Source organism: Nycticebus coucang, chromosome 10 (genome assembly GCF_027406575.1).
Source record: "Nycticebus coucang isolate mNycCou1 chromosome 10, mNycCou1.pri, whole genome shotgun sequence".
Taxonomy (NCBI): domain Eukaryota; kingdom Metazoa; phylum Chordata; class Mammalia; order Primates; family Lorisidae; genus Nycticebus; species Nycticebus coucang.
The window spans coordinates 129,470,087-129,497,995 of NC_069789.1; the positions used below are offsets into that span (position 1 = coordinate 129,470,087).

Below are 27,909 nucleotides of genomic sequence, written 5' to 3' on the forward strand. Positions count from 1 at the left end.
CTTTGGGCCTCGGTTTCCCCATCAGGCAAATGATAAGGTGGAACTGATGATGTTGTGTGGCCCTTCTTTGAGCTTCTGTCTGGTGGGTACCTATAGCCGCAGCCACGGTGAGGACAGAGCGGGCTGCCCGGAGCCTGACTGTGGGGCCTGCGTCAGCCACCAGCCAAGATGACAGGGCGGGGCTCACCCATTCCCCACCTGCCCAGGGACAAGGCAGGCTGGGGACGCTCCTTGGAGGGGAGGAAAACATCTGAGCAACTGCTAAGTTATGTAGGAAACAATTACTGTTTGCACTGCTTGGCTCCACTTGTAAATATATAGCCTATTAAGGTAATAAAAGAGCTGACTCCAAAGTTTATCTCCTCTGATTCCTCAAAGATTTTTATCTTTTAAAAGCACAACTTCTATTCTTTAAAGAGATTTCTCCTTACAGGATGTAGCTGATTTGGGCCAATCTGTTTGTTTTGTTTTTTTAAACATTAACCTAGACATAAATGAACAAAACAAAAATATTTTTGGAGAGAAAGTGGCTTTGCCTGACCCTCCTCTTTTTGTGTAGTATATCTAAGCTTCATTGCTTTAAAAAAAAGATGGTGATTAATAATTACCTTCATTGACCTCTGTACCTTCTGGCTTCCTCCACTCCTGGGCACAAGACATGGCCATTTCCAGGGCTCAACTATCCAGGCACAGGCGGTCAGCTGAGCAGGCAGCTCCTCAGGCTCGCCAAGGTCAAGGAGGTAGGTAAGGCCAGCAGGGTGATGGGGAGGCTGTGTGCTCTCCAGGCCGGGGCCTGGGCAGAGGATTTATTTAGAGAGAATAGGGGAACATGGCCATCTCCTAGGGCAGTCTTGAGCTGGTTTTCCTTAGCAAAAAGGAAAACCTTTGTTGTTGTGGTGGTTGTCATTGTAGTATGGCAGGCTAGGGCTGGGTTCGAACCCATCACCACCGGTGCATGTGGCCGGCGCTCTAGCCACTGAGCTTCAGGAGCCGCCTTCCTTAGCAGTTTTTTAATTCATCCTTCAATGAAGAAAGTCCCCATGCTGTGGATCTGTCACATGTGAGGGGCTTTAATCTCGGGAAGGAATCCTGGGAGAAACCTTCCTTCCTCGGGGTTGATCCCCATAAGCATATTTCAGTATTTTTTATTTTATTTTATTTTTTTAATATTCTGTACTTTATTTTATTTATTTATTTATTTATTTTTTGTGTTGTGTTTTTTTTTTTTTGGCCGGGGCTGAGTTTGAACCCGCCACCTCTAGCTTATGAGACCGGCGCCCTACTCCTTTGAGCCACAGGTGCTGCCCATATTTCAGTATTTTAAAGATTTCTTTGTTAGCTGGGCTCCACAGCACTCTACCCTGGGTGATAGAGTGAGATTCTGTCTCAAAACAACAAAAATTTCTTTGTGCTTTTGAAAGAAATGAACTTGGGCCATGTAGATAGAATGACTCAGTCACTGCCAAATGGGAGGAGATGGCAGCCCAGGGACAGGACTGTCGGAAAGAAACTGGGAAGGGGACAAAAGCCCCTGAGCTTTGGAAGAGAAGCTTTGTTCCCTAGGGGGCCTGAACACCATGAATCACTTTTTACTTCTGGGGCTGGGCGAATTGTCCCCAAGGGACTGACACCTGCATTGTCCTTAAAGCCTTGGGCTAATGATTTGCTTCTGGAGCGGTTCCCACAGTCCCATAGCTGAGGAGAACCCCTTGGTTGAGCCCAGCCCCTTGCTGAGCTGAGCTTTTTGCTGAGCCGAGCCCCTGGCTGAGCAGAGCCCCTTGCTGAACCGAGCCTCTTGGCTGAGCAGAGCCCCTTCCTGAGCAGAGCCCCTTGCTGAGCAGAGCCCCTTGTTGAGCGGAGCCCCTTGCCGAGCCCCTTGCCGAGCTGAGCCCCTTGCTGAGCTGAACCCCTTGCCGAGGAGAGCCCCTTGCCGAGCGGAGCCCCTTGCCGAGCTGAGCCCCTTGCCGAGGAGAGCCCCTTGCCGAGCGGAGCCCCTTGCCGAGCTGAGCCCCTTGCCGAGCTGAGCCCCTTGCCGAGGAGAGCCCCTTGCCGAGCGGAGCCCCTTGCCGAGCTGAGCCCCTTGCCGAGCTGAACCCCTTGCCGAGGAGAGCCCCTTGCCAAGCGGAGCCCCTTGCCGAGCGGAGCCCCTTGCCGAGCTGAGCCCCTTGCCGAGGAGAGCCCCTTGCTGAGCGGAGCCCCTTGCCGAGCGGAGCCCCTTGCCGAGCTGAGCCCCTTGCCGAGCAGAGCCCCTTGCCGAGCTAAGGTTTCCATCTCTGCCACTTTTTCTGAATCAATACTCCTCCCATGCCCTCCTTGCAGCCTCCTGGAACTCGCAGGAGGGGAAGATGGGGGAGACGAGCCTGAGAAAACGGGGAGCGGATGGGAGGTCAGTGCAGAGTAATGAGCCCAAGAGCACAAGTCTCCAAAAGGAGGTAAGGCTGCTCATCTCCAGGCGGGTCGTGAGTGAGGGGCAGGCCTCAGGGTCCCCTGTCCCTGGTGATGAGCTGAAGGATATGACCTTTGATTTGTAAAGGTCATCTTCAAATGAGTGACTCTCCGGGCTTCCCTCGCTCCCTCTTGCCTGTGAGCTCAGCGTATTCTCTCCGAGTCCACACAGGTTTTGGTGCGCTGAGCAGGGCATTTTTGCTCAAAACAATGGCTTGTCCAGAGACGGTCAGAGACTTTCCCCTGATGGTTGAGCTTCGCTGAATCTCTGTCCCACATGTGTCTGAGTATCTGTAGTGATGGGAGACGTTGTTTCAGAGGAGTCTAGCTGGGACGGCCAGGCTGACCTAGGCATGGCGCAACTCTGAGCCAGAATATAGTGAGGACAGGAGGGTGGTCCTAGCTGAGAGGGGTGGGGAGCTTCTGGGATGGTGGCAGGTTTGGAGGCAGAAAGGGGCTTAACACCCCACTCTGTACCAGTCCTAGGCATGGGAGAGTAGCAGGGCCTGGCATGGCTGGACAGCAAGATTCTGCGCTCATAGGATGGGGAAAGAGGGCCCTGGAGTGAGGCCAGCACAGCTTCAGCCCAGAGGGTAGAATGAGGGTGCTGTGGTCTGGGCAGGACCCCCAGAAGCCCCCCAGCCTGGCCCCAGAGGGGATGGAGGAGGGATGGCACTGAGGCTTGGGGTTTGCTGAGGGGTGTGGTGTGGCCCAACTGGGCTGTCCTGGGATCTTGGGTCCCCAAGAGGCAGGTGACAAGCAGCAGGCCCCTCCCTCCCTACCAGTCTGAGGCCTAATCCCAGCAAGGCCCTTGCAGAGCTGGAGTGGGCCTCTGCCACACAGGCAGCTTCAGGGTGGATGCAGACCTCATCTGTATCAGGAGGGAGGCTTCCAGGGGGCCCCAGACACAGACCTCATCTGTATCAGGAGGGAGGCTTCCGGGGGGCCCCAGACGCAGACCTCGTCTATGTCGGGAGGGAGGCTTCCGGAGGGCCCCAGATGTTGGTGAGTCAAACCACCAGCTCTGGGGAGCAGAGGCCAAGAACTGCGTCTTGGCTCTGTGGCTGGAATGGCAGCCGACACAGAGCCTCGGGGCCCTCACCTGTGTGTGCTGAGGCCCCTAGTGCCCAGCTTGCCACCAGGGTCTCTCTCTTCCCCCAGAAATCTAATCAGAAGCCTGGCCGCTGTCCAGGCAGGCGGATGTGGGTATTAGAAACTTCTTGCTCTGGAAATCCAGTCTGGGCAGCTGCTGAGGCCTGATGTTATCAGTAGTGGCTTGAGTCAGGCTGTGTGTGTGTGTGTGTGTGTGTTTAAAAACAGTACTTCCTCCGTGGATTGGGGTGTAATTCACAGACAGTGAAATGTGCAGGCTTTAGTGCTCAGTATGAGTTTTGACAAATGCGCCACCTTAGAAAGCTCCCTCGTGCTCCAACCTGGAATTTCCAACACAGTGCGTCAGTCCGTCTGTCCCTGAGTGTCATGGTCCTGTGATCATAGTCCCCATCTGAGCTCCATTTTGTTATTAGAAAGGGAACACCTGCGCCGGCTCCGTATACCAGAGGTGGCGGGTTCAAAACTGGCCCTGGCCAAAAACTACAAAAAAAAAAAAAAAAAAAGGAAAGGGAACACCCTAGAAAATGGTACCAGGGGAAGCTCATAGTCCCTGAATGTTTCTGTTTCCAGGGGGGCCTCCACTGCTCACCCCACATAGCTGTCTGGCCAGGACAGGACGCCAAGACTTTTTTTTTTTAATTGATGGAGTCTCACTTTGTCACCATGGGTAGAGTGCTGTGGCATCACAGCTCACAGCAACCTCAAACTCTTGGGCTCAAGTGATTCTCCTGCCTCAGCCTCCTGAGTAGCTGTGACTACAGGTGCCTGCCACAATGTCCAGCTAGTTTTTCTATTTTTTTTTTTTTTTTGTAGAAACAGAGTCTCACTGTACCGCCCTTGGGTAGAGTGCCGTGGCATCACACAGCTCACAGCAACCTCTAACTCTTGGGCTTACATGATTCTCTTGCCTCAGCCTCCCGAGCAGCTGGGACTACAGGCGCCCGCCACAACGCCGGCTATTTTTTTGTTGCAGTTTGGCCGGGGCTGGGTTTGAACCCGCCACCCTCGGCATATGGGGCCAGCGCCCTACTCACTGAGCCACAGGCGCCGCCCTAGTTTTTCTATTTTTAATAGAGACAGGGTCTTACTCTTGCTCAGGCTGGTCTTAAGCTCCTGAACTCTAGCAATCCACCTGCCAGGATGCTGAGATCACAGACATGAGTCACAGTGCCCGGCCAGGACTCCGAGTCCTTAACTTCACTCTGCCTTGGTGAACTCTGTTCCTCTCTGTCCAGCTGTGAGGCGTGTCCCAGGGCCTTTCTCATAGGTGGCCTGTTTGCTGAGTCAGCCTTTCCACTGAGGGGAACAGGGAACCTGAACGGGCTCCGCCCCTCCCTGGCTGTGTGACTAAGGGTAGCACCTTAACCTTTCTGTGTCTGTTTTCTCTTTTATAAAATGGGGGTGACACGGCATACCCAGTGCATGGGGCTGTCACAAGAATTAGAGAACTTGGCACGTGTGAATCCCCAGTAACAGTGCTTTGTCATCGCTGTGACAGCACAGGGTGCCAGGGCCTGGGACAGGGGGCTCAGCTTGGGCTGCCCCAGCCACACTGAAGGGGGTGGAGGGGGTGGCATCTGGCCGTCCGTGATGGGCTCTGGTGGCAGCACTGACCCTCTTCCTTCCGTCACCCCGAGGTGGGGCTGGTCAGCGGCATCTGCATCATCGTGGGCACAATCATCGGCTCTGGGATCTTCATCTCCCCCAAATCTGTGCTGAGCAACACGCAGGCTGTGGGGCCCTGCCTCATCATCTGGGCTGTCTGCGGGGTTCTCGCCACACTGGGTAACAAAGATGCTGCCCCCCCACCCCCATCCCCGACCCTGGGGTGAAGTTCTTCCGGCTGAACTGTGGGGGGCGGCGAACTATATAAATAAGGGTCCTGCTGCTGCTGGCTCCCACTTCATGCAAATAATCACCAATCTGGCTGCAAGTAAATGTTCAGTGGCTGGATCTCAGGGCCTGGCCCTCTGAGCGAGGACCACAGCAGGCCCCTGTGCACACAGCCCCTGAGGGGAGGAAGGCTCCTGGGGACCAGGGCAGCTCCTCACAAAGGGAATGGGGACCTTCCTGTGTTCCAGGAGCTCTGTGCTATGCAGAGCTTGGCACAATGATCACCAAGTCAGGCGGCGAGTACCCATACCTGATGGAGGCCTACGGCCCCATCCCTGCCTATCTCTTTTCCTGGACCAGCCTGATAGTCCTGAAACCCACATCCTTCGCCATCATCTGCCTCACCTTTTCTGAGTACGTCTGCACGCCCTTCTACGCCGGCTGCAAGCCTCCTGAAGTTATCGTTAAGTGCCTGGCTGCCGCTGCCATCCGTGAGTGCCTGAGCCTGAAACCCCAGGGAGGGGTCAGAAAAAAGGTGGTACAAGTGTTACAAGGCCAAAAGGAGGCCTTTGGCCTTGACCCCTTGCTGGGGTTAAGTGAGCTGAGGGCTCTGGTGAGAAGCGGGGCAGGGTGTGGCACTGGCCTTGCAGTCCCTGTGGGTGCCACCTGCTGAGAAGCCCCTGGCTTGCTGGGGCTGCAGGGGGGGCCTCTCCTGCCACAGGCTGTCCCACCACAGGCAGTGCCTTCACTTGGTTCAGGGCCGACCCCTCTCTGCCACCCTCAGCTGGATGTCAAAGGTCCTTAAACCCCCTTGTTCAGATCTGCCCTCCTAGCATCCGGCTCAGTGTGGCAGAAGGCTGGCAGTAGAAAAGAGACTCTCTGCAGGGCTTTGTTGAAAACCACCCCTGCGGGATGTCCCCGTCCCACCCCACCCCTGCCCTGCAGTGCTCATCGTGACCGTGAACTCTCTGAGCGTGCGGCTGGGGAGCTACGTGCAGAATGTCTTCACCGCGGCCAAGCTGGTGATTGTGGCCATCATCATCATCAGTGGATTCGTCCTCCTGGCCCAAGGTGACCGAGGCAGGACGGGAGGGCGCATCTGGAACAGTCTTGCCCCCTCAGCACCTCATGGTGGGAACGTAGCAGGGAGGGTTTTTAGCTTCCCAACTTTTCGGTTTGTTTAGTAACCTGAGGTCACGGCTCACCTTCTTCTTTCATAAGGAGATGACCCCAAACTCTGATCAGCTGACACCCGCTATTCACTATCTGACCTAATTACAGGAAATACAAAGAATTTTGAAAATTCTTTTGAGGGTGCAGATGTGTCTGTGGGGGCCATCAGCCTGGCGTTCTACAATGGACTCTGGGCCTACGATGGATGGTAAGGTCGCCTCGGGGGTCCCAAGTCTGGTGGTGGTTTCTTCAGACTGATGTAGCTTCAGCTGTTGGAGAAGGCTTTCCCTTTCTGGAGTTTGGTGTGACCCTAAAAAATTCATCTCTACATTTCCCTTTTGTGAGACTCCCAACCCGCACCCTTCCCTTTCCCTTGAACCCCTTGGGCATTGAGACACCAGCCCCTACCCCAGAGACGGTGTCCCGAGAGCAGGCAGTAGTGGCCCCTGTGCAGAATTCTCACCAGGCACATACAGGCTCAGCCCGACCAGGGCCTCCCATGCTCTTAACAAGGCAAGAATATCCGGCAGACTTCTGGAAATCGCAAGTTTAGTCAGGGAGACTCTGTTTATGGCCAACCCCGATGCTGGCTTTCCTACCCTGCAATTGTAGTTTTCATCATCTTTTCAGACAAAGATTCTATTTCTCAAAGCACCTTGGGGACTCACTATTCCCAGCTATTCTTGAAAATGCATGTGCTTCTCCCAGAGGGTAAAGAAAGATTTGACTAATAAACAGATGTGTAAACCTTGGGCTTTCCTAGAAAAACTTTTTTTTTTTATTGTTTGGGATTCATCGAGGGTACAAAGAATTAAGTTAGGCTTGGTGTCCATGGCACAGTGGTTACGATGCCAGCCACATACATCGAGGCTGATGGGTTTGAACCTGGCCTGGGCCTGCTAAATAACAATGACAACTCCAGCGAAAAATAATAGGGCTTTGTGGCAGATGCCTGCAGTCCCAGCTACTTGGGAGGCTGAGGCAAGAGAATTGCTCAAGAGTTTGAGGTTGCTGTGAGCTGTGATGGCACAGCACTCTACTGAGAGTGACATGGTGAGACTCTGTCTTAAAAAAAAAAAAAAATGCCAGGCTTTGTGGCAAGCGTTTGTAGTCCCAACTACTTGGGAGGCTGAGGCAAGAGAATGGCTTAAGCCCAAGAGTTAAGAGGTTGCTGTGAGCTGTGATGCCACCAGCACTCTACTGAGGGCAACATAGCGAGACTCTCTCAAAAAAAAAAAAAAGAAAGAAAGAAAAGAATTAGGTTACACTGATTGCATTTATTAAAGTCCCTCTTCTGTGTCCCACCCCCAAGAAGTGTGCCATACACCATGACTCCCTATCTTCCTCCCTCTTCCCCTCCTAGAAAAAAAAAAATTTTTTTTTTGAGACAGAGTCTTACTATGTCACCCTCAGTAGAGTGCGTGGCATCACAGCTCACTGCAACCTCAAACTGTAGGGCTTAAGTGATTCTCTTGTCTCAGCTTCCCAAGTACCTGAGGGAGACCTCAGGCACCCACCCCAACAGCCATCTATTTTTTTGTTGCAGTTGTCATTGCTGATTTTAGCTGGCCCTGGCCAGGTTTGAACTTGCAACCTTGGGGTATGTGGCTGGCGTCGTAACCACTGTGCTATGGGCGCCGAGCCTGTCCTAGAAAATCTTCACCCTGAAATTCCTGCAGAATTTTCCCTATGGTGGAAAATCTTAAACATTATTGAATGTTTCATAATCTTTTTTTTTTTTGTTAATTATAGCTGTGTACATTAGTGCGATCAAGGGGTACAATGTGCTAGTTTAATATACAATCTGAAATATTCTCATCAAACTGTTTCAACGTAGCCTTCATGGCATTTTCTTAGTTATTGTATGTAGACATTTGTAAGTTTCGCCTGTACCCATTCTAAGATGCACCGTAGGTGTGGCCCCACCCATTACGCTCCCTCCACCCTAACGTCCCCCCTCTCTTCTCCCTCCTTGGCCCTTTCCTCATAGTCTTGTGCTATAGTTGGGTTATGGCCTTCATGTGAAAGCTATAATTTAGCTTCATAGTAGGGCTGAGTACATTGGATACTTTTTCATCCATTCCTGAGATACTTTGCTAAGAAGAATATGTTCCAGCTCCATCCATGTAAACATGAAAGAGGTAAAGTCTCCATCTTTCTTTAAGGCTGCATAATATTCCATGGTATACATGTACCACAATTTGCTAGTCCATTCGTGGGTCGATGGGCACTTGAGCTCCTTCCATGACTTAGCAATTATGAATTGGGTTGCAATAAACATTCTGGTACAGATGTCTTTGTATATTGTGATTTTCGGTCTTCTGGGTATAAACCTAGTAAAGGAATTATAGGATCAAATGGAAGGTGTATTTTTAGGTCTCTAAGTATTCCCCAAACATCCTTCAAGAAGGAATGTATTAGTGTGCATTCCCACCAGCAGTGTAGAAGTGTGCCCTTTTCTCTATATCTCTGGTTTTGGGATTTTGTTATGTGGGCTATTCTTACTGGGGTTAGGTGGTATCTCAAAGTAGTTTTGATTTGCATTTCTCTGATGATTAAGGATGATGAGCTTTTTTTCATGTGTTTATAGATTGGTGCTTCTGTCTTCTTTAGAGAAGTTTCTCTTCAAGTTCCTTGCCCACCCTGAGATGGGATCACTTGTTCTTTTCTTGTTTTGTTTTTTTTTTTTCTTGTGGAGACAGAGTCTCGCTTTATGGCCCTCAGTAGAGTGCCGTGGCCTCACACAGCTCACAGCAACCTCCAACTTCTGGGCTTAAGTGATTCTCTTGCCTCAGCCTCCCGAGTAGCTGGGACCACAGGCGCCCGCCACAACGCCCGGCTATTTTTTGGTTGCAGTTCAGCCGGGGCCAGGTTTGAACCCACAACCCTCGGTATATGGGGCCAGCGCCCTACCAACTGAGCCACAGGTGCCGCCCTCTTTTCTTGCTAATACGTTTGAGTTCTCTGTGAATTCTGGTTATTAGACCTTTATCAGAGGTATAACCTGCAAATATTTTCTCCCATTCTGAGGGCTGTTTGCTTGCTTTACTTACTATGTTCTTGGCTGTGCAGAAGCTTTTTAGTTTGATCAGGTCCCAGTAGTGTATTTTTGATACTGCTTCAATTGTCTGGGGAGTCCTCCTCATAAAATATTCACCTAGGACAATTCCTTCAAGAGTTTTCCCTGCAGTTTCTTCAAGTATTTTTATAGTTTCATGTCTTAAGTTTAAATCTTTTATCCAGTGAGGTCTATCTTAGTTAATGGTGAAAGGTGTGGGTCCAGTTTCAGTCTTTTACAGATCGCCAGCCAGTTTACCCAGCACCATTTGTTAAATAGGGAATCTTTTCCCCACTGAATGTTTTTAATTGGCTTGTCAAAGATCAAATAACAGTAAGTAGCTGGATTCATCTCTTGGTTCTCTATTCTGTTCCAGACATCTACTTCTCTGTTTTTGTGCCAGTACCATGCTGTTTTGATCACTATTGATTTATAGTACAGTCTCAGGTCTGGTAGCGTGATTCCTCCTGCTGTGTTTTTATTGCTGAGTAATGTTTTGGCTGTTCGAGGTTTTTTCTGATTCCATGTAAAATGAAGTATTATTTTTTCAAGATCTTTAAAATATGACAATGGAGCTTTAATAGGAATTGCATTAAAATTATATATTGCTTTGGGTAGTATAGACATTTTAACAATATTGATTCTTCCCAGCCATGAGCATGGTATGTTTTTCCATTTGTTAACATCTTCAGCTATTTCTTTTCTTAAAGTTTCATAGTTCTCTTTGTAGAGATCTTTCATGTCCTTTGTTAAGTATACTCCCAAATATTTCATCTTCTTTGGCACTACTATGAAAGGAATAGAGTCCTTGACTGTTTTTTCGGCTTGGTTATTATTGGTATATATAAAGGCTACAGATTTATGGGTGTTGATTTTGTAGCTTGAGACATTGCTGTATTCCTTGATCACTTCTAAAAGTTTTGTAGTAGAATCCCTAGTGTTTTCCAGATATACGATCATATCATCTGCGAAGAGTAAAAACTTGATCTCTTCTGACACTATGTAGATACCCTTGATCGCCTTTTCTTCCCTAATTGCAATGGCTAAAACTTCCATTACAATGTTAAAGAGCAATGGAGACAATGGGCACCTTGGCTGGTTCCTGATCTAAGTGGAAATGATTTCAATTTAACTCCATTCAATACGATATTGGCTGTGGATTTGCTGTAGACGGCCTCTATTAGTTTAAGAAATGTCCCTTTTATACCAATTTTCTTAAGTGTTCTGATCATGAAGGATGATGGATATTATCAAAAGCTTTTCAGCATCAATTGAAAGAATCATATGGTCCTTATTTTTTAGTTTGTTTATGTGCTGAATTACATTTATAGATTTATGTATATTGAACCAGCCTTGAGACCCTGGGATAAATCCCACTTGGCTGTGGTGTATAATTTTTTTTTGATGTGTTGTTGGATTCTGTTTGTTAGGATCTTATTGAGTATTTTAGCATCAATATTCATTAGTGATATTGGTCTATAATTTTCTTTTCTTATTGGGTCTTTCCCTGGTTTGGGGATCAAGGTGATGTTTGCTTTGTAGAATGTGTTGGGTAATATTCCTTCTTTTTCTATATTTTGGAAGAGGTTTAGTAATATAGGTACTAGTTCTTCTTTAAAGGTTTGGTAGAATTCTGACTTAAAGCCATCTGGTCCTGGGCTTTTCTTTTTGGGGAGATTTTGTGTAGTTGATGCTATTTCAGAACTTGATATAGGCCTGTTCAACATTTCCACTTCCTTCTGGCTAAGTCTTGGTAGGTGGCGTACTTCCAGGTATTGCTCGATTTCTTTCAGATTTTCATATTTCTGAGAGAAGAGTTTCTTGTAGTATTCGTTAAGGATTTTTTGAATTTCTGAGGGGTCTGTTGTTATTTCATCATTACCATTTCTGATTGATGAAATTAGAGATTTTATTCTTTTTTTCCTAGTTAGGTTGGTCAAACGTTTATCTATTTTATGGATCTTTTCAAAAAACCAACTTTTGGATTTATTGATCTATTGTATAATTCTTTTGTTTTCAATTTCATTTAATTCTGTCTGAATTTGGTTATTTCTTTTCTTCTGCTGGGTTTGGGGTTGGAATGTTCTTCCTTCTCCAGTTGCTTGAGATGTCCCATTAAGTTATTAACTTCCTCTCTTTCCATTTTCTTGAGGAAGGCTTGCAGGGCTATAAATTTCCCTCTTAGGTCTGCCTTTGCAGTATCCCAGAGGCTCTGATAATTCGTGTCTTGATTATTTGTTTTGTTCCAAAAATTTGGTGATTTCCTTCTTAATCTCTTCTATAACCCATCTATCCTTCCTCATAAGGTTGTTTATCTTCCATGTTTTTGTATGGGTATGCAGTTTCCTGTTGTTTTATTCCATGATGGTCTGAGAAGATGCAAGGAATAATTTCTATTTTTTTAAATTTGCTGAGGTTAGATTTGTGGCCTAGGATGTGATCGATTTTGGAGTATGTTCCGTGGGCTGATGAGAAGAATGTGTATTCAGTTTTGTTGGGATGAAATGTTCTGTAGATGTTTGTTAAGTCCAGATGTTGAATGGTTAAATTTAAATCTAAAATTTCTTTGCTTAGCTTCTTTTTGGAGGTTCTATCCATTACCGCTAAAGGGCTGTTAAAATCTCCAACTACTATGGTACTGGAGGAAGTCAAGTTGCTCATGTCTGTTAGAGTTTCTCTTATAAATTGAGGTGCGTTCTGGTTGGGTGTGTTAATATTAATAATTGACATTTCACATATTGAGTATTACCTTTAACAAATATGAAGTGTCTATCAATATCCTTCCTTATTTCGTTTGGTTTAAAGCCTATTGCATCTGCGAATAGGATTACAATGCCTGCATTTTTCTACTTTCCATTTGCCTGGAGTATAGATGACCATCCCTTCACCTTGAGTCTGTATTTGTCTTTTAATGTAAGATGCGATTCTTGTATGGAGCAGATATCTGGCTTGAGTTTTTGTATCCAGTCAGCCAACCTGTGCCTCTTTAGAGGACAATTTTAACCATTCACATTAATTGAGAATATTGATAAGCCTTTTGAGAGTCTGGTGGACATTTTTAATCCTTTTGCAACTATGGAAGTTGGAATTTGATCAGAATTTTCTGGGTGGGTTTACTTTTGTGGTGGAGGATTACGCTGGTCTTTGTGGAGGATGGGTCTGAGAATATCCTGGAGAGCTGGTTTAGTTATGGCAAATTACTTCAACATGTGAATGTCATTGAAGTATGTCATTTCTCCACCATGAATGAAACTCAGTTTAGCTGGGTACAGGATCCTGTGTTGACAGTTATTTTGTTTTAGGAGATTAAAAGTCGATGACCATCCTCTTCTAGCTTGAAAGGTTTCAGCAGAGAGATCTGCAGTTATTCTAATATTCTTGCCCTTTAGGTAATAGTTTTCTTTCGTCTGGCTGCTTTCAGAATTTTCTCCTTCATATTAACTTTAGTGAAGTTGATTATGATGTGTCTGTGGGATATCTTATTTGGGTTGAGTCGTGCTGGAGTTCTGAAACTGTCTGCTATCTGAATTTCAGAATCTCTTGGCATGTCTGGAAAGTTCTCCTTCATAATCTCATGGAGAAGAGACTCTATGCCTTGTGAAGCCACTTCATTGCTTTCGGGAATCCCTATAAGATGAATATTGCTTTTCTTCCAATTATCCCAGAGCTCTCTGAGAGAGTGATCTGTTTTTGCCCTCCATTTCTCTTCCTCTTTGAGAGTTTGGGAGAATTCAAAAGCTTTGTCTTCAATGTCAGAAATCCTTTCTTCTGCTTGCTCCATTCTGTTACTGAGGGATTCTACCAGGTTTCTCAGATCTTTGAGGGCTACAACTTCTTGTCTCAATGTGTCAAAATCTTTGGTCATTGGCTTTTGAATTCATTGAATTCTTGAGGTATCTTTTGGGTTACTGCTTGGAATTCTAATTTGATCTTCTTTGCTATCCAGATTCTGAATTTGATTTCTGACATCTCAGCTATTTGTTTGTGCATGGGATCTTGCGCTGTGTCTGCCCCATTGATCCTTGGGGGAGTTGATCTACTCTGACTACTCATATTGCCAGAGTTTTTCTGTTGATTTTGCCTCATGATTGTTTTTCATCATTGCCTCTGGCCGTCCTTAGAGTTGGGGAGGTGTCTCTGCAAGATTAGACCCCAGCGGGATCACTCTATTGTAGCTGGATCTTTGTAGGGAGTGGCCCTGTGTAGTTCCCCTGGGGCTGCCCCAGCAAGAGCGTTCTGGTTGTGGAAGCAGCTCCGGAGTGTGACACACCCAGATCCAGCAACAAGGCGGGAGGTGGTACGCACGGTTCTGGGAGTGCCTGGTGCCCAGTGACTTTGGGCACAGAGAGCCCAAGGCTCCAGCAGTCTCTGGCCAGGAGAAGGGCTCTGCACAGAGGCCAGGAGGGCTCCGGGGGGTACGTGGCTACCGGAGTCCCTGGCCAGATGAGCAGGCTGGTGTGGAGGCAGGGAGGGTATAGGAGGGAGGATTCAGGGTTGTGTGGCTCCTCCAGTTCCTTGTCAGGGCATGCGGAGGCCCGGCGGTCACGGGTCACAGTTCGTGGGTCATGGCGTAGCTCTTATGGAGGTCCGGGTGGCGCCAAGCCCAGGAGTTTGAGCTTGGTATGAGCTGTGACACCACAGCACTCTACCCAGGGCAACAGCCCGAGGCTCCAGTGTGCCAAAACCGGTCTCACTCTGCCCCTGAGGGTTAAGGCTGTAAGGCAGCCTTTAGGCTGCTCAGTCACTAGGTTACTAGTTCCCGCCTGATCCTTGCTCTGCGACCCTGAGGGCTGAGCTTGCTGGAGCAGCTCTCTCACAATGGCTCCCTGCGGCCCATAGCCAAACACTATTAGCTCTGTCCGGCTCAGTGGCTCACTCTGGGGCCCTAGACAGTGCCCAACATTCTCCGCATTCCTGCTCAAGCTCTCCCAAAAGGCAGTTCAACTGAGTGCCAAGTCCAAGAATACCGAAACAGTTTACAGGTAAGGCCTTTCTGGTTTGCAGTCTCACTGCTGCTTGTACTTACAGCTGCCGGCAGGATTAGGTTGATCGGACACACACAACCACTTGCCAGTTTTCCACTGTTTTTGTCCTCCTCTTGGGGTCCAGAAGTCACTTGCTGACTCCCTGTATCCTCAAAGGGATGATTATAGGCAGATCCCACCAGCCAGAGATGCCTGGAGTTTTATTTCCCCAGACTCACCGTGCCCTGTTGCAGGGAGGCTGTTACTTGGCCGCCATCTTTTATAGAATGTTTCACAATCTTAAAGTCAAGGTATGCCACTCATGTTAACTTTTCTATTTCCAGGAATCAACTCAATTATATCACAGAAGAACTTAGAAACCCTTATAGGTAAGAAAGCCGAGCCGAATGGGGGACAGGGACAGGCGGCACATTTCTCTTCTCGAGGCAAAACATGGAGCTGCTTCCTCCCATCATCCCTCCACCCTCTTCCAGACAGCAAACTTGTGGGAGTTTTGTCCTGGCAATGGCAGGTTGCTAAAGGGAGGGAGGAGCTCTCACTTCCTTTACCTCTGGCTCATTTTGCTCCATTTTCCTACCCTAGAGTCTTGGAGAGGGAGAATTCTCATTTGAGAATGTCTCATGTTCCTGCTGGGACTCTGCTGTATCACAAATCCCCTTCCTGGGCAGACCTTGGGAGGGAAGCAGCTCCCCACCATGGGGATCAGGTGCAGGGCTGGCTGGAGAGGGCAGGAAGAGAGAACCGAACAAGACAACCCCACGAGTCTCTGGAGGGATGCCCCAGTCTCCCCCTGGGGTCCATGTCACTGTTCCCCCCAGAAACCTGCCCCTGGCGATTGTCATTGGGATCCCTCTGGTGACAGTGTGCTATATCCTCATGAACGTGTCCTACTTCACCGTGATGACGGCCACCGAGCTCCTACAGTCCCAGGCTGTGGCTGTGGTGAGTGCCCAGGCAGACGGCAGGTGGGGATGGGTCAGGCCAAGGGCTCAAGCCAAGTGCAGGTGCCCACACAGGCCAGGAGGGCAGTTGTCATCTAGAAGCCTGGGAGAGGGGATGGAAGAGGGCAGGCCCAAGGCCCACCTGGGGTAACAGGCTGGAATTTGGCCACATGTTGGTGGGCTGAGGGCCCTGTGGACACCACTGCACAGCACTGAACAGAGGTGGAGGGCAAGGCTGGTCAGCCAGGGATGGGCTTTTGTTTTTTGAGACAGAGTCTCACTCTGTCCCCCTGGGTAGAGTGCTGTGGCATCACAGCTCACAGCAACCTCAAACTCTTGGGCTTAAGCGATCCTCCTGCCTCAGGTTCCTAAGTAGCTGAGACTACAGGCATCTGCCCCAACACCTGGCTAGTTTATTTTTGGTAGGTAGGAGTTTCACTCTTGCTCAGGCTGGGCTCCAACTCCTGAATTCAGGCGATCCACCCACCTCAGCCTCTCAGAGTGCTGGGATGATAGGGGTGAGCCCCGCCCAGGGTTAGGGTTTTGACTAACAACCATGAAGGGAAGAGAGAAAGGGGGCACGGGAGCTGAGGTCACTGTAACAAGGGGGCATGCATTTGAGCTGGGAAGGAGGGAAATAGGACAGGAGGGAACAGACATGAGCAACAGTGGAAGGTGGCAGGTGTGAGCTGAGGCCACGAGCTACAGCTGGAAACAGAGAAGGAGGTGACGGGATTTGGGGGCTGGCACTGAAAGGAAACAGAGATTGCACCAGGGAGTGGTGGAGATGAGATTTCTGTCCCCTGGGAGGGCACATTACCTTCTTTGGACCAGGGGCTCTTGAAGACCATGAATGGCCTTAAGGATTCATGTCACTTCTCTTGTCAGACGTTTGGTGACCGGGTTCTTTATCCAGCCTCTTGGGTCGTCCCACTGTTCGTGGCATTTTCAACCATTGGTGCTGCTAATGGGAGCTGTTTCACAGCAGGCAGGTAGGGACCCTGGCCCCACACCCCCGGTGGGCAGTGGCAGCAAGGCCAGTCTCACACTGAGGATGTCATGCACCAAGGTCCTCAGGGCCCTGCTGGGTGAAGCCCCTTCTGACAGCAGGAGGGACTGTAAGTTCAGAGACCAATTCGGGGAGGGCTCAGCTATCTCCAAGGCCCCAAGTCTTCTGATCCATGGGTGGACTGTTTATTCAGCTCTTGTTTTTTTTCAAAAGTGATTTTTGGTACACGGTTCTTGCACATCTTTTGTCAGATTTATTCCACAGCATTTCATATCTTTTCATGCTATTATAAAAGGTATTTAAAAATTTTTTTAAATTTCGTTTTCTGATAGTTCATTGGTTATAGGTACAAACACAATTTTAACAACTCTACTGAGAGGCCAGGAGTGGTGGTTCACACCTGTAATCCCAGCACTCCTGGAGGCTGAGATATGCAGATTGCTTGAGCTCAGGAGTTCTAGATCAGCCTGAGCAAGAGCGAGACCCCATCTCCACAAAAAGAAAAAAAGGAAAATAGCTCTACTGAGGTACAAATACCATACTACTCACTCTTTGGAGTGAAAATTTATTAGGTTGTGCGAGTATCCAAATCCAATTTTAAAACATTTCCATCATCCCAGAAAGTTCCTTCCTACACATTTCAACCTCCAGGCCCCAGGCAGCCATTGACCTCTCTGTCTCTGTAACTTTGCTTTCTCTAAGCACATTAGCAGAATGGCAGTCTGTCCTTCCTCAGCTGACCTCTGTTACGCAGTGTAACGTTTCTGAGGCTCATCAGGTCATAGCATGTTTTAAGTTCATTCCTTTTAATTGCTGAGATTATCTCCACTGCATGGGAATACAATTTGTCCATTCGCCAGCTGATGAACACTTGGGTTATCTGTTAAAAAGAAAAAACTCAGAATAGTGTTGCTATGAACATTCACATATGTCTTTGTGTGGACAGATGGTTTAATTTCTCTGGGAATGGAATTGCTAGGTCATTAAATAATTTAATAGTAACTTTATTTTTTTTTGAGAGAGAGTCTCACTCTGTGCAAATGTCCAAACCCGATTTTTGGCAACTTCTCATCACTGGTGTGGAGATTCGCCACTAACCGCCCTCATTTGTTTGAAGCAGCTTAATGTGGCTTCATTGACTTACGGAGGGAAGTTTTCCTCCTTTTCTACTGTAGTCTCTCTTTCCTTCCTACATCTCTCCAAGTACCCATGTTTACGTTTTTGGATGTAGTTAACTGTGGTCTTGCTAACACCAAATGTTCCGCCATCCTTTTTTGGCTACTGGTTTCCAGAAAATGCAGAAATCAGCCTTTTCATCAATGTCAGCTCCTCGAGTTCTCTCCTCTGGGCCGGCCCATCTCCATGAACTGTAAAATTTTCCAGTAATCGTAGGATGTACCTACAATCCAGACCAGCCCTTAATGTTGGCAATATCTTCCACAAAACATGATGAACAATAGGATGTCAGGCGTAATCCCACACATGGTAAAAGAAAACATGAAAGAACTTACAGTAAAGAAAAAATACAATTAATGGGCAAAGCCCACACCTTCTACCTCTAGGTATAGGATGGACTCAACTCATCAAGTTATGGAAGTAAATTAATTTACCAGAGGTGGTCAACATACAGAGGCCAGTTTTCCACGAGTACATGTGGTGCATGTCTGTGAAATTTAGGTCAAGGTAAGGAGGTGGTCAGTGTAGGGAGGTGGTCAACTATGGCAGTTCTACTGTGTGTATTTGTGGAGAACAGATGAAATTTGAAGAGTTCATGCCATTCCTCTTGAACTTAAATCTCCCTTCCATCAACTCCCGCCCTCCTTCACTACCTTGTTCTTTTTTTGACAGAGTTTCACTATATTGCCCTCGGTACAATGCCGCGGTGTCATAGCTCACAGCCACCTCTAACTCTTGGGCTTAAGCGATTTTTTTTTTTTTTTTTTTGAGACAGAGTCTTATTATGTCACTCTCAGTAGAGTGTTGTGGCGTCACAGGTCACAGCAACCTCAAACTCTTGGGCTCAAGCGATTCTCTTGCCTCAGCCTCTCCAGTACCTGGAACTACAGGTGCCCGCCACAACGCCCAGCTATTTTTTGGTTATAGTTGTCATTGTTGTTTAGCTGGCCCAGACTGGGTTCAAATATGCCACCCTTGCTGTATGTGGCTTGTGCCGTGACCACTGTGCTACAGGCACTGGACCATCATTACCTTGTTCTTAATATGAAGTTTTTATCATTTACAAGTTCAAATATATAGTTCTATAGAAGAGTCTTTTGGCTATTGTGACTTCTAATTTTATTCCACTGTCGTCAGAGTAGGTGATATTTCTATTAATATTCTTCAGAAACTTTAACATGTCCTTTGTGGATCATTGAAATTCTTATTTCCTATGATCTTGGAAATAATGTATCATGCAATGGCTTCTAGAGTCTTCGCCATCCCCAGGCTTGTAGCTCCCCTGCTCAAATCTTACACTCCAAGAGTTTGACAAGTCCATCTTCTGTTTCAAGGGCTCCTGTTTTTTATATCTTCTTGGTGGACTGTTCCTTTTTTTTTTTTAAAGCCTTAAATTCTACTTTGTCTGATAATTGCGATGCCAGCTAATCTTTGGGTTATTTTCAGTAATGTTTCCCATGCCTTTAATCTTCACCTTTTCAGTGTTGCGGGGCTTCAGCTGGTATTTTAATGCATCTGATCTGATCTGTTCTTTTGATTGTATTTCCTCTCCAGATGGTGGCTCATACTTTATTGTTTATTACTTTATTGCTTATTCTGGCCTGGCTGGACGCTGAGCAGTGTAGATTTCATGTTGCTGGATGCCAGGTTTATTGCACCGCTTTAGATAATGTTAGAGTTGGTCCTGGTGCACACTTAACTTACTAGAGAACAGGGGGCTCCTCTCAGCGTTTGCTTTTGTTGGGGCGGCTGACAGCCTTTAGAGCAGGGCTAATTCAGCTCCACTGCTCATGCAGCGATGCTCTCAGGAGGGTTCTACCAATGTTCCTTACATCAGAAGGTCTTTTTACTCTGGCAGTGGGGCTAAGGTGCTGTTTCCTGTTCTGCATTGCTTGTGTTTTCCCTCAGCCGTGGGCCCTTTGATCTCATGCGTGTATCGGTCAGCACTCTGCTGAAGACTTGCAGTGACCCCCAAAAGCACTCCAGAGCCTTTCCCCCAGGAAACGCCCTCCTATCCTATCTGGCCTTGATCCATCACCCTGATCTTTTTTTTGGAGACACACTCACTATGTCACTATGTCACACTCACTAGTGTCACACTCACTATTCTCACTATGTCACCCTCGGTAGAGTGCCGTGGCATCACAGCTCACAGTAACTTCAAACTCTTGGAGGAACCCGAGACACTTCCTCAGGGGTGGGGGAACAACTGGAAGGCTGGTCACTGACTCTGTGGTCATCTTTTCAGACTCATTTTCGTGGCGGGCAGGGAAGGCCACATGCTCAAAGTGCTCTCCTACATCAGCGTCCGGCGCCTGACCCCCGCGCCTGCCATCATCTTCCATGTGAGTAAGAGGCTGCCACAGGGGCACCCACCTCAGCTGCGGGCGCCCCGGACTTCCTCAGTCCTTGACATGAAACAGAGACAGAAAAGCCTAAGAAAATATAAACAATTTACCCAGCTTCTGCTCTTTTTTCTGAATGTACCCATGAAACACACCATTTGACCCCTCCAAGCTTGTTCCCTCTAGGCTTCTGACGTGCGTGTCCATTTGTCTGTTCTGGGTCGCGAGTCACAAGCTACAGCAAAACCTCCACAGCTGGCCACCTCCCTCCCCTGACCACCTCAAGGCGCCCTAATTTTCATAGAGCAGACATGCACCGCATGTATAGATCAGTGCAGTGGGCCTAGATCCTTCTGCTGACCTCATCCATGTGGCCCTGGGTGGTCAGCGTACAGAGGCTCTACTGTATATAAAAGGCCACTAGCTTATAGGGAGGGAGAACAAAGCACTGCACCAGGCAGTTCCGGACAGCCACCTCTCCTTATGGACTGATAATTTACACGTCCTGGGATCTTTGTGGCGGAACATCTCCTAACTGGAGTCTCTTAGGGGCCAACAGTCCTTGGCTGCAAATTTTCTGGGCACCAAGACACTGTCCTTGGCCTCTGTGCCAGACAACCTCCACCACTCCCAACAGAACCCCTGCTGTCTATCAACCCGCCTCCCCTGAAGACCAGCAACCAGACCCCAGAGTGGAGATACCAGTCCAGGGTTGTGCAAATGACACAGGTCAGAGTCAGACTTGAGTTTCACAGTCTGGGGCCCTGCTGTGATGACAACTCTCTGGGAAGAAAATTCATAGTTGTAAAGCTGGTACAATATACATACGTATTTTGGGTTTTCTTTGCTTAAAGTCACAACTTCACCATTCAAAAATTTACCAGGTCTTTTCTGTTAGACTTTATTCAAAGAGAGCAGCTCTCATAGCCCCGGTCAAGTTTAACCTCAGCTGTAACAGGACGCAGGAGTTTCTCTGGAGATAGAGAATGAGTGCCTCCGTAGCCTCTCTGGTCTGTGCGTGTTTAGAGCAGGGCAATGCTTTGATGTGCTGATGACCTACCAATTCATTCTTCTTCCAACCAGGGGATCATAGCGATCTTTTATATCATCCCTGGTGACATCAACTCCTTAGTCAATTATTTCAGTTTTGCTGCGTGGTTATTTTATGGCATGACGATTCTAGCTGTCATTGTGATGCGGTTCACGAGGAAGGAACTGGAAAGGCCCATCAAGGTAAGTTCAGAGCCCAAAGTCACAGGTGCCTGTGGTTTCCAAAAGGTGAATTGGGGGTAACTATCTCAAGTACTGGGTGCATGCCTTCCATTCCCAGTCTGACTCTTAAGTATCAGATTTCAGAGTGGAGTTTGCTCTTTATTTCATATTATCATTTGCGATCCAATCAGTCACTTAATTATTCAACACCTGTGACCTGTCTCGCTCATGCCTGGTCTGGCAGTGCTGGTGCCTCTCCCATGTACACTTTGCACAGATGGGCAGGGATTCTGAGCTCTGGCCCCAGACCCGCTCCTGTGCCTACAACACCAGCAGCCCACACCTGCCCCTCCCCGCAGGGCTGGTGCGGGGGCTGAGTAGCCGTGGGGAGGAAGCAGAATGCATTTCAGTTTTCTTGTGTTTGGGGCTTTCTTGTTTTGAACCACTGCGCTATTTAGTTCTAATGGACAGGTGTGAATTTTAACAGTGAGGCAAGGTGAGGACTTAAGAAATCAGGACATGAATAAAGATAATGTCTGAGCTTCAGGATTTTGTTTCACAAGTTTGTTTAATGATCTTTCTAGCCTTGTATCTCGACTACCACTCAGTCTCTAAGTCAGCTAAGGCATGAAGCAGCCTGCCAGGAGTTCAGCAGTTCTGTCTCAATCGGGCCATCTAGCAGGCAAAAGACACCGGTAGCTTAAATTATTGATAGGCGCAAAATCCCTCATTAAAACAGGCAGAGCCACTAAGATAGCAAAGGGAACCCCCATAGCCAGCATCTTCAACGCAAAATGAAGAAATGAAATATCGCCACAAAGTTCAGACTCTGCGTGGAAGCCCCGATCCCCAGGCCCTTCCTCGGGAGGAAGACCCGAGCCCTGCCACTCGGAAGGGGGAGCAACACTGCCATGGCCTCAGCCCTCCAGGGGCCCAGAAAGTCCCCATGGAAACGCCTTTCCAGAAAGCAACAATGAAAATAAGCAATGGCTGGGACGAAAAGCCACACTGAATTTGGCAAGAACATGGGAGTCAAGATGAAGCCTGGGCAGACACATCTCAGCTGCAGAGAGGCTGGGTGATGTCGGTACTTCAAAATGTCCCTTTCAGAAATAAAGAATAAGCACAAAGGACAAGAGGGGGCATGACAGCAGAGAAGCCTGTTAGGGGACAAGGAGGGAAATGGGGAGATCTAACAGGTAAGAACGAGTCTGATGCATTTGTAACTGGAGTCCCTGAAGAAGAAAATGAAAGCAGAATTCTAAAAACCACAAGTCAAGAAATAGTTTCTGGGGTGGGAGGGAAAATGGGGAGTAGGGCTTGGGCCACCAAAGTAAAGGACACACCATGTAATTGGGAAATGTGAGTGAGATGATGAACACATTCGGATGGAATTACAGAGCTTTAAGAAAATGCTCTGGGCGTCCACGGCTCCATCCACAATTCTGTTATAAAGGAAAGAGACTACTACTAGCATCAGAATTTTACCATCAACACTTCATGCTGTAAGACAGTGGACAAACATATTTAATATACTCAAAGAAAGAAAATGTAAGCTACAGATTTTATATCCAGCCAAACTGACCTTGGAGAATAAAGTCTATAGTTGCTAGTATGAAAAACTCTAGGCATTACATGAGAACTGCCCTGAGGAATCCCCTAGAGAACTACGCCAGTGTCACGTGCTGGCAACACAACAATGTGGGCAGTGCGTGCCAACTATGGAGCACAGGCCAAACAGGCTGCCGACAAAAGGTGCCGTGTTACCAGCATGCTGGGAGGCCGAGGTGGGTGGATTGCCTGAGCTCATGGGTTAGAGACCAGCCTGAGCCAGAGTGAGACCTCGTCTCTTAAAAAAAAAAGCCAGGCGTTGTGGTGGGCTCCTGTAGTCCCAGCTACTTGGGAGGCTGACCCAAGAGTTGGAGGTTGCTGTGAGTACAGCACCCTACCCAGGGCGACAGAGTGAGACTTTGTCTCAAAAAAGAAAAAAAAAAAAGTTTCATTCCATTAAATATTTATGCCAATAAAAACAAAAATAATAACTAAAAAGTTTACTCAAAAAGCAAGAGAAAGAACAAAGACAATCAAAAGAGAGTAGAAGAGATTAACAATGTAAAAGAACTTAAGGTGTTAGAGGAAAAAAAAAAACCCAGAAATGAAGAATGAGTGAAGACTGAGCCATCTGGCTTGGCGCCATATACACCAGGGCTGGCGAGTTCAAACCAGCCCCAGCCTGCCAACCAACAACTAGAAAAAGAAAAAAATAGTGGGCTGTTGTGGCAGGCATCTGTAGTTCTAGCTACCTGGGAAGCTGAGGCAAGAGAATCACTTAAGCCCAAGAGTTTGAGGTTGCTGTGAGCGGTGACACCAAGGCACTCTACTGAGGTCCACATAGTGAGGTTGTTTCAAAAAAAGGAAAAGAAAAAAGAATGAGCAATCAGGCTGACTTTTGGAATGTTTTTCTTCTTTTTCAATGATCTGCAATAAATTAACTACTACTGGAATTATTGGATATTTTTAGATTTTGCCTGGGATTCTAATTCTGCTAAGATCAGTTTTAGTAAATTATATTTTCCTAGAAAATTGTCCATCTCATCTAGATGTTCAAATTTATCTGTATAGAGTGCACAAAATAGTCTTACGATTTTTTTTTTTTTTTTTATGAAACAGAATCTCACTTTGTCACCCTTGGTAGAGTGCCATGGCATCATAGCTTACAGCAATGTCAAACTCTTGGGCTGAAGTGAAACAACTGCTGGCTAGTTTTTTTTTTCCCCAGAGACGGTGTCTCCCTCTTGCTCAGCTGGTCTTCAACTCCTGAGCTCAAGCAATCCACCAGCCGTGGCCTCCCAGAGTGTTAGGATTATAGGCATGAGCCACTGCACTAGGCCTGTCTTGTGATTTAAAAAAACAAAAAACCTCCTATGTTCCAGAGATTAATCCCCCATTTTATTTATTTATTTTTCCCCCTGGGTAGAGTGCCATGGTGTCACAACTCACAGCAACCTCAAACTCTTGGACCTAAGCAATTCTCCTGCCATAGCCTTCCAAGCAGCTGGGACCACAGGCACATGCCACAATGCCGGGCTATTTTCGTTGTTGCAGTTGTTGTTGGATTTGAACCCGCCAGCTTCAGTGTATGTAGCCGGCACCCCACCCACCGAGCTATAGGCACCACCCTTTATTTATTTATTTTTAATATTTCAGACACAGGGCCCCTGCTCTGTCACCCAGACTGGAGCACAGTAGCCTAATCATAGCTCACTGTAACAGTAAACTCCTGGGCTCAAGAAATCCTCCTGCCTCAGCCTCTTGAGTAGGTGGGACTACAGGCAGATGCCCAGCTAACTTTTAAATGTTTTATTTATTTATATATTTATTTATTTTGATTGTTAAACTATAACCATGTACATTAGTGCAATCAAGGGGTACAATGTGCTGGTTTCATATACAATCTGAAATATTCTCATCAAACTGTTCAATGGAGCCCTCATGGCGTTTTCTTCATTATTGTATGTAGACATTTGTATTCCACATTTAGTTAAGTTTCACCTGTACCCATTCTAAGATGCACCGTAGGTGTGGCACCACCCATCAGGGTCCCTCCACACTAAGCTTCCCCCTCCCTTGGCCCTTTCCCCATATACTTGTGCTATAGTTGGGTTATAGCCTTCATGTGAAAGCTATCAATTAGCTTCATAGTAGGGCTGAGTACATTGAATACTTTTTCTTCCATTCCTGAGATACTTTGCTAAGAAGAATATGTTCCAGAGTCCCCCTCATAAAATATTCACACAGGCTGATTCCTTCAAGAGTTTTCCCTGCACTTTCTTCAAATATTTTTATAGTTTCATGTCTTAAGTTTAAATCTTTTATCGAGTGAGGTCTATCTTAGTTAATGGTGAAAGGTGTGGGTCCAGTTTCAGTCTTTTACAGATTGCCAGCCAGTTCACCCAGCACCATTTGTTAAATAGGGAATCTTTTCCCCACTGAATGTTTTAATTGGCTTGTCAAAGATCAAATAACAGTAAGTAGCTGGATTCATCTCTTGGTTCTCTATTCTGTTCCAGACATCTACTTCTCTGTTTTTGTGCCAGTACCATGCTGTTTTGATCACTATCAATTTATAGTACAGTCTCAGGTCTGGTAGCGTGATTCCTCCTGCTCTGTTTTTATTGCTGAGTAATGTTTTGGCTATTGAAGGTTTTTTTTCTGATTCCATATAAAACGAAGTATTTTTTTCAATATCTTTAAAATATGACAATGGAGCTTTAATAGGAATTGCATTAAAATTATATATTGCTTTGGGTAGTTTGGACATTTTAACAATGTTGATTCTTCCCAGCCATGAGCATGGTATGTTTTTCCATTTGTTAACATCTTCAGCTATTTATTTTCTTAAAGTTTCATTGTTCTCTTTGTAGAGATCTTTCACATCCTTTGTTAGGTATACTCCCAAATATTTCATCTTCTTTGGCACTACTCTGAAAGGAATAGAGTCCTTGACTGTTTTTTCGGCTTGGTTATTGTTGGTATATATAAAGGCTACAGATTTATGGGTGTTGATTTTGTAGCCTGAGACATTGCTGTATTCCTTGATCACTTCTAAAAGTTTTGTAGTAGAATCCCTAGTGTTTTCCAGATATATGATCGTATATCTGCAAAGAGTGAAAGTTTGATCTCTTCTGACCCTATGTGGATACCCTTGATCGCCTTTTTTTCCCCAATGGCTAAAACTTCCATTACAATGTTAAAGAGCAATGTAGACAATGGGCAACCTTGCCTGGTTCCTGATCTGAGTGGAAATGATTTCAATTTAACTGCATTCAATACAATATTGGCTGTGTGTTTGCTGTAGATGGCCTCTATTAGTTTAAGAAATGTCCCTTTTATACCAATTTTCTTAAGTGTTCTGACCATGTAGGGATGCTGGATATTATCAAAAGCTTTTTCTGCATCAATTGAGAGAATCATATGGTCTTTATTTTTTACTTTATGTGCTGAATTACATTTATAAATTTATGTATATTGAACCAGCCTTGAGACCCTGGGATAAATCCCACTTGGTCGTGGTGTATAATTTTTTTGATGTGTTGTTGGTTTCTGTTTGTTAGAATCTTATTGAGTATTTTAGCATCAATATTCGTTAGTGATATTGGTCTATAATTTTCTTTTCTTGTTGGGTCTTTCCCTGGTTTGGGGATCAAGGTGATGTTTGCTTTGTAGATTGGGTAATATTCTTTCTTTTTCTATATTTTGGAAGAGGTTTAGTAATATAGGTACTAGTTCTTCTTTAAAGGTTTGGTAGAATTCACGTAAAGCCATCCGGTCCTGGGCTTTTCTTTTTAGGGAGATTTTGTATAGTTGATGCTATTTCAGAACTTGATATAGGCCTGTTCAACATTTCCACTTCATTCTGGCTAAGTCTTGGTAGGTGGCGTACTTCCAGGTATTGATCGATTTCTTTCAGATTTTCATATTTCTGAGAGTAGAGTTTCTTGTAGTATTCATTAAGGAATTTTTTAATTTCTGAGGGGTCTGCTGTTATTTCATTATTACCATTTCTGGTTGATGAAATTAAGAGATTTTACTCTTTTTCCTGGTTAGGTTGGCCAAAGGTTTATCTATTTTATTGATCTTTTCAAAAAACCAACTTTTGGATTTATTGATCTGTTGTATAATTCTTTTGTTTTCAATTTCATTTATTCTGCTCTGATTTTGGTTATTTCTTTTCTTCTGCTGGGTGTGGTGTTGGAGTGTTCTTCCTTCTCCAGTTGCTTGAGATGTCCCATTAAGTTATTAACTTCCTCTCTTTCTGTTTTCTTGAGGAAGGCTTGCAGTGCTATAAATTTCCCTCTTAGGACTGCCTTTGCAGTATCCCACAGGTTCTGATAATTCGTGTCTTCGTTGTTGTTTTGTTCCAAAAATTTGGTGATTTCCTTCTTAATTTCGTCTATAACCCATCTATCCTTCAGCATAAGGTTGTTTAGCTTCCATGTTTTTGTATGGGTATGCAGGTTCCTGTTGTTATTGAGTTCAACTTTTATTCCATGATGGTCTGAGAAGATGCAATGAATAATTTCTGAGGTTTTTGCTGAGATTAGATTTGTGGCCTAGGATGTGGTCGATTTTGGAGTATGTTCCGTGGGCTGATGAGAAGAATGTGTATTCAGTTTTGTTGGGCGAAATGTTCTGTAGATGTCTATTAAGTCCAGATGTTGAATGGTTAAATTTAAATCTAAAATTTCTTTGTTTAGCTTCTTTTTGGAGGATCTATCCATTACTGCTAAAGGGCTGTTAAAATCTCCAACTAGTATGGTACTGGAGGAAATCAAGTTGCTCATGTCTGTTAGAGTTTCACTTATAAATTGAGGTTCATTCTGGTTGGGTGCATAAATATTAATAATTGAAATCTCATCATATTATTATTTTTAAAAAATATGAAGTCTCCATCCTTATCCTTATTTTTGGTTGGTTTAAAGCCCATTGTGTCTGCAAATAGGGATTGCAATGCCTGCTTTTTTCTGCTTTCCATTTGCCCGGAGTATAGATAACCATCCCTTCACCTTGAATCTATATTTGTCTTTTAATGTAAGATATAATTCTTGTATGCAGCAGA

At 46.1% G+C, this 27,909-nt stretch overlaps 1 protein-coding gene across 3 annotated transcripts in view; it reads left to right on the top strand.

The window, feature by feature from the left end:
- Positions 1-638: 638 nt before the first annotated feature.
- The window catches only part of SLC7A9 (solute carrier family 7 member 9), a 36,479-nt gene continuing 9,208 nt past the window's right edge, over positions 639-27,909 (top strand). Inside the window, exons 1-11 of one of the 3 annotated variants that reach the window (XM_053604618.1) lie at positions 639-740; positions 2,320-2,432; positions 5,196-5,343; positions 5,640-5,882; positions 6,337-6,462; positions 6,673-6,772; positions 14,931-14,975; positions 15,426-15,549; positions 16,437-16,540; positions 19,982-20,078; positions 21,162-21,311. In XM_053604618.1, the coding sequence (XP_053460593.1) occupies positions 659-740; positions 2,320-2,432; positions 5,196-5,343; positions 5,640-5,882; positions 6,337-6,462; positions 6,673-6,772; positions 14,931-14,975; positions 15,426-15,549; positions 16,437-16,540; positions 19,982-20,078; positions 21,162-21,311 (1,332 nt within the window). In that variant the 5' untranslated portion in view covers positions 639-658. Of the gene's footprint in view, positions 745-2,319; positions 2,433-5,195; positions 5,344-5,639; positions 5,883-6,336; positions 6,463-6,672; positions 6,773-14,930; positions 14,976-15,425; positions 15,550-16,436; positions 16,541-19,981; positions 20,079-21,161; positions 21,312-27,909 lie in introns of all 3 variants that reach the window. The other 2 variants (XM_053604619.1, XM_053604620.1) reach the window with 2 other exon arrangements.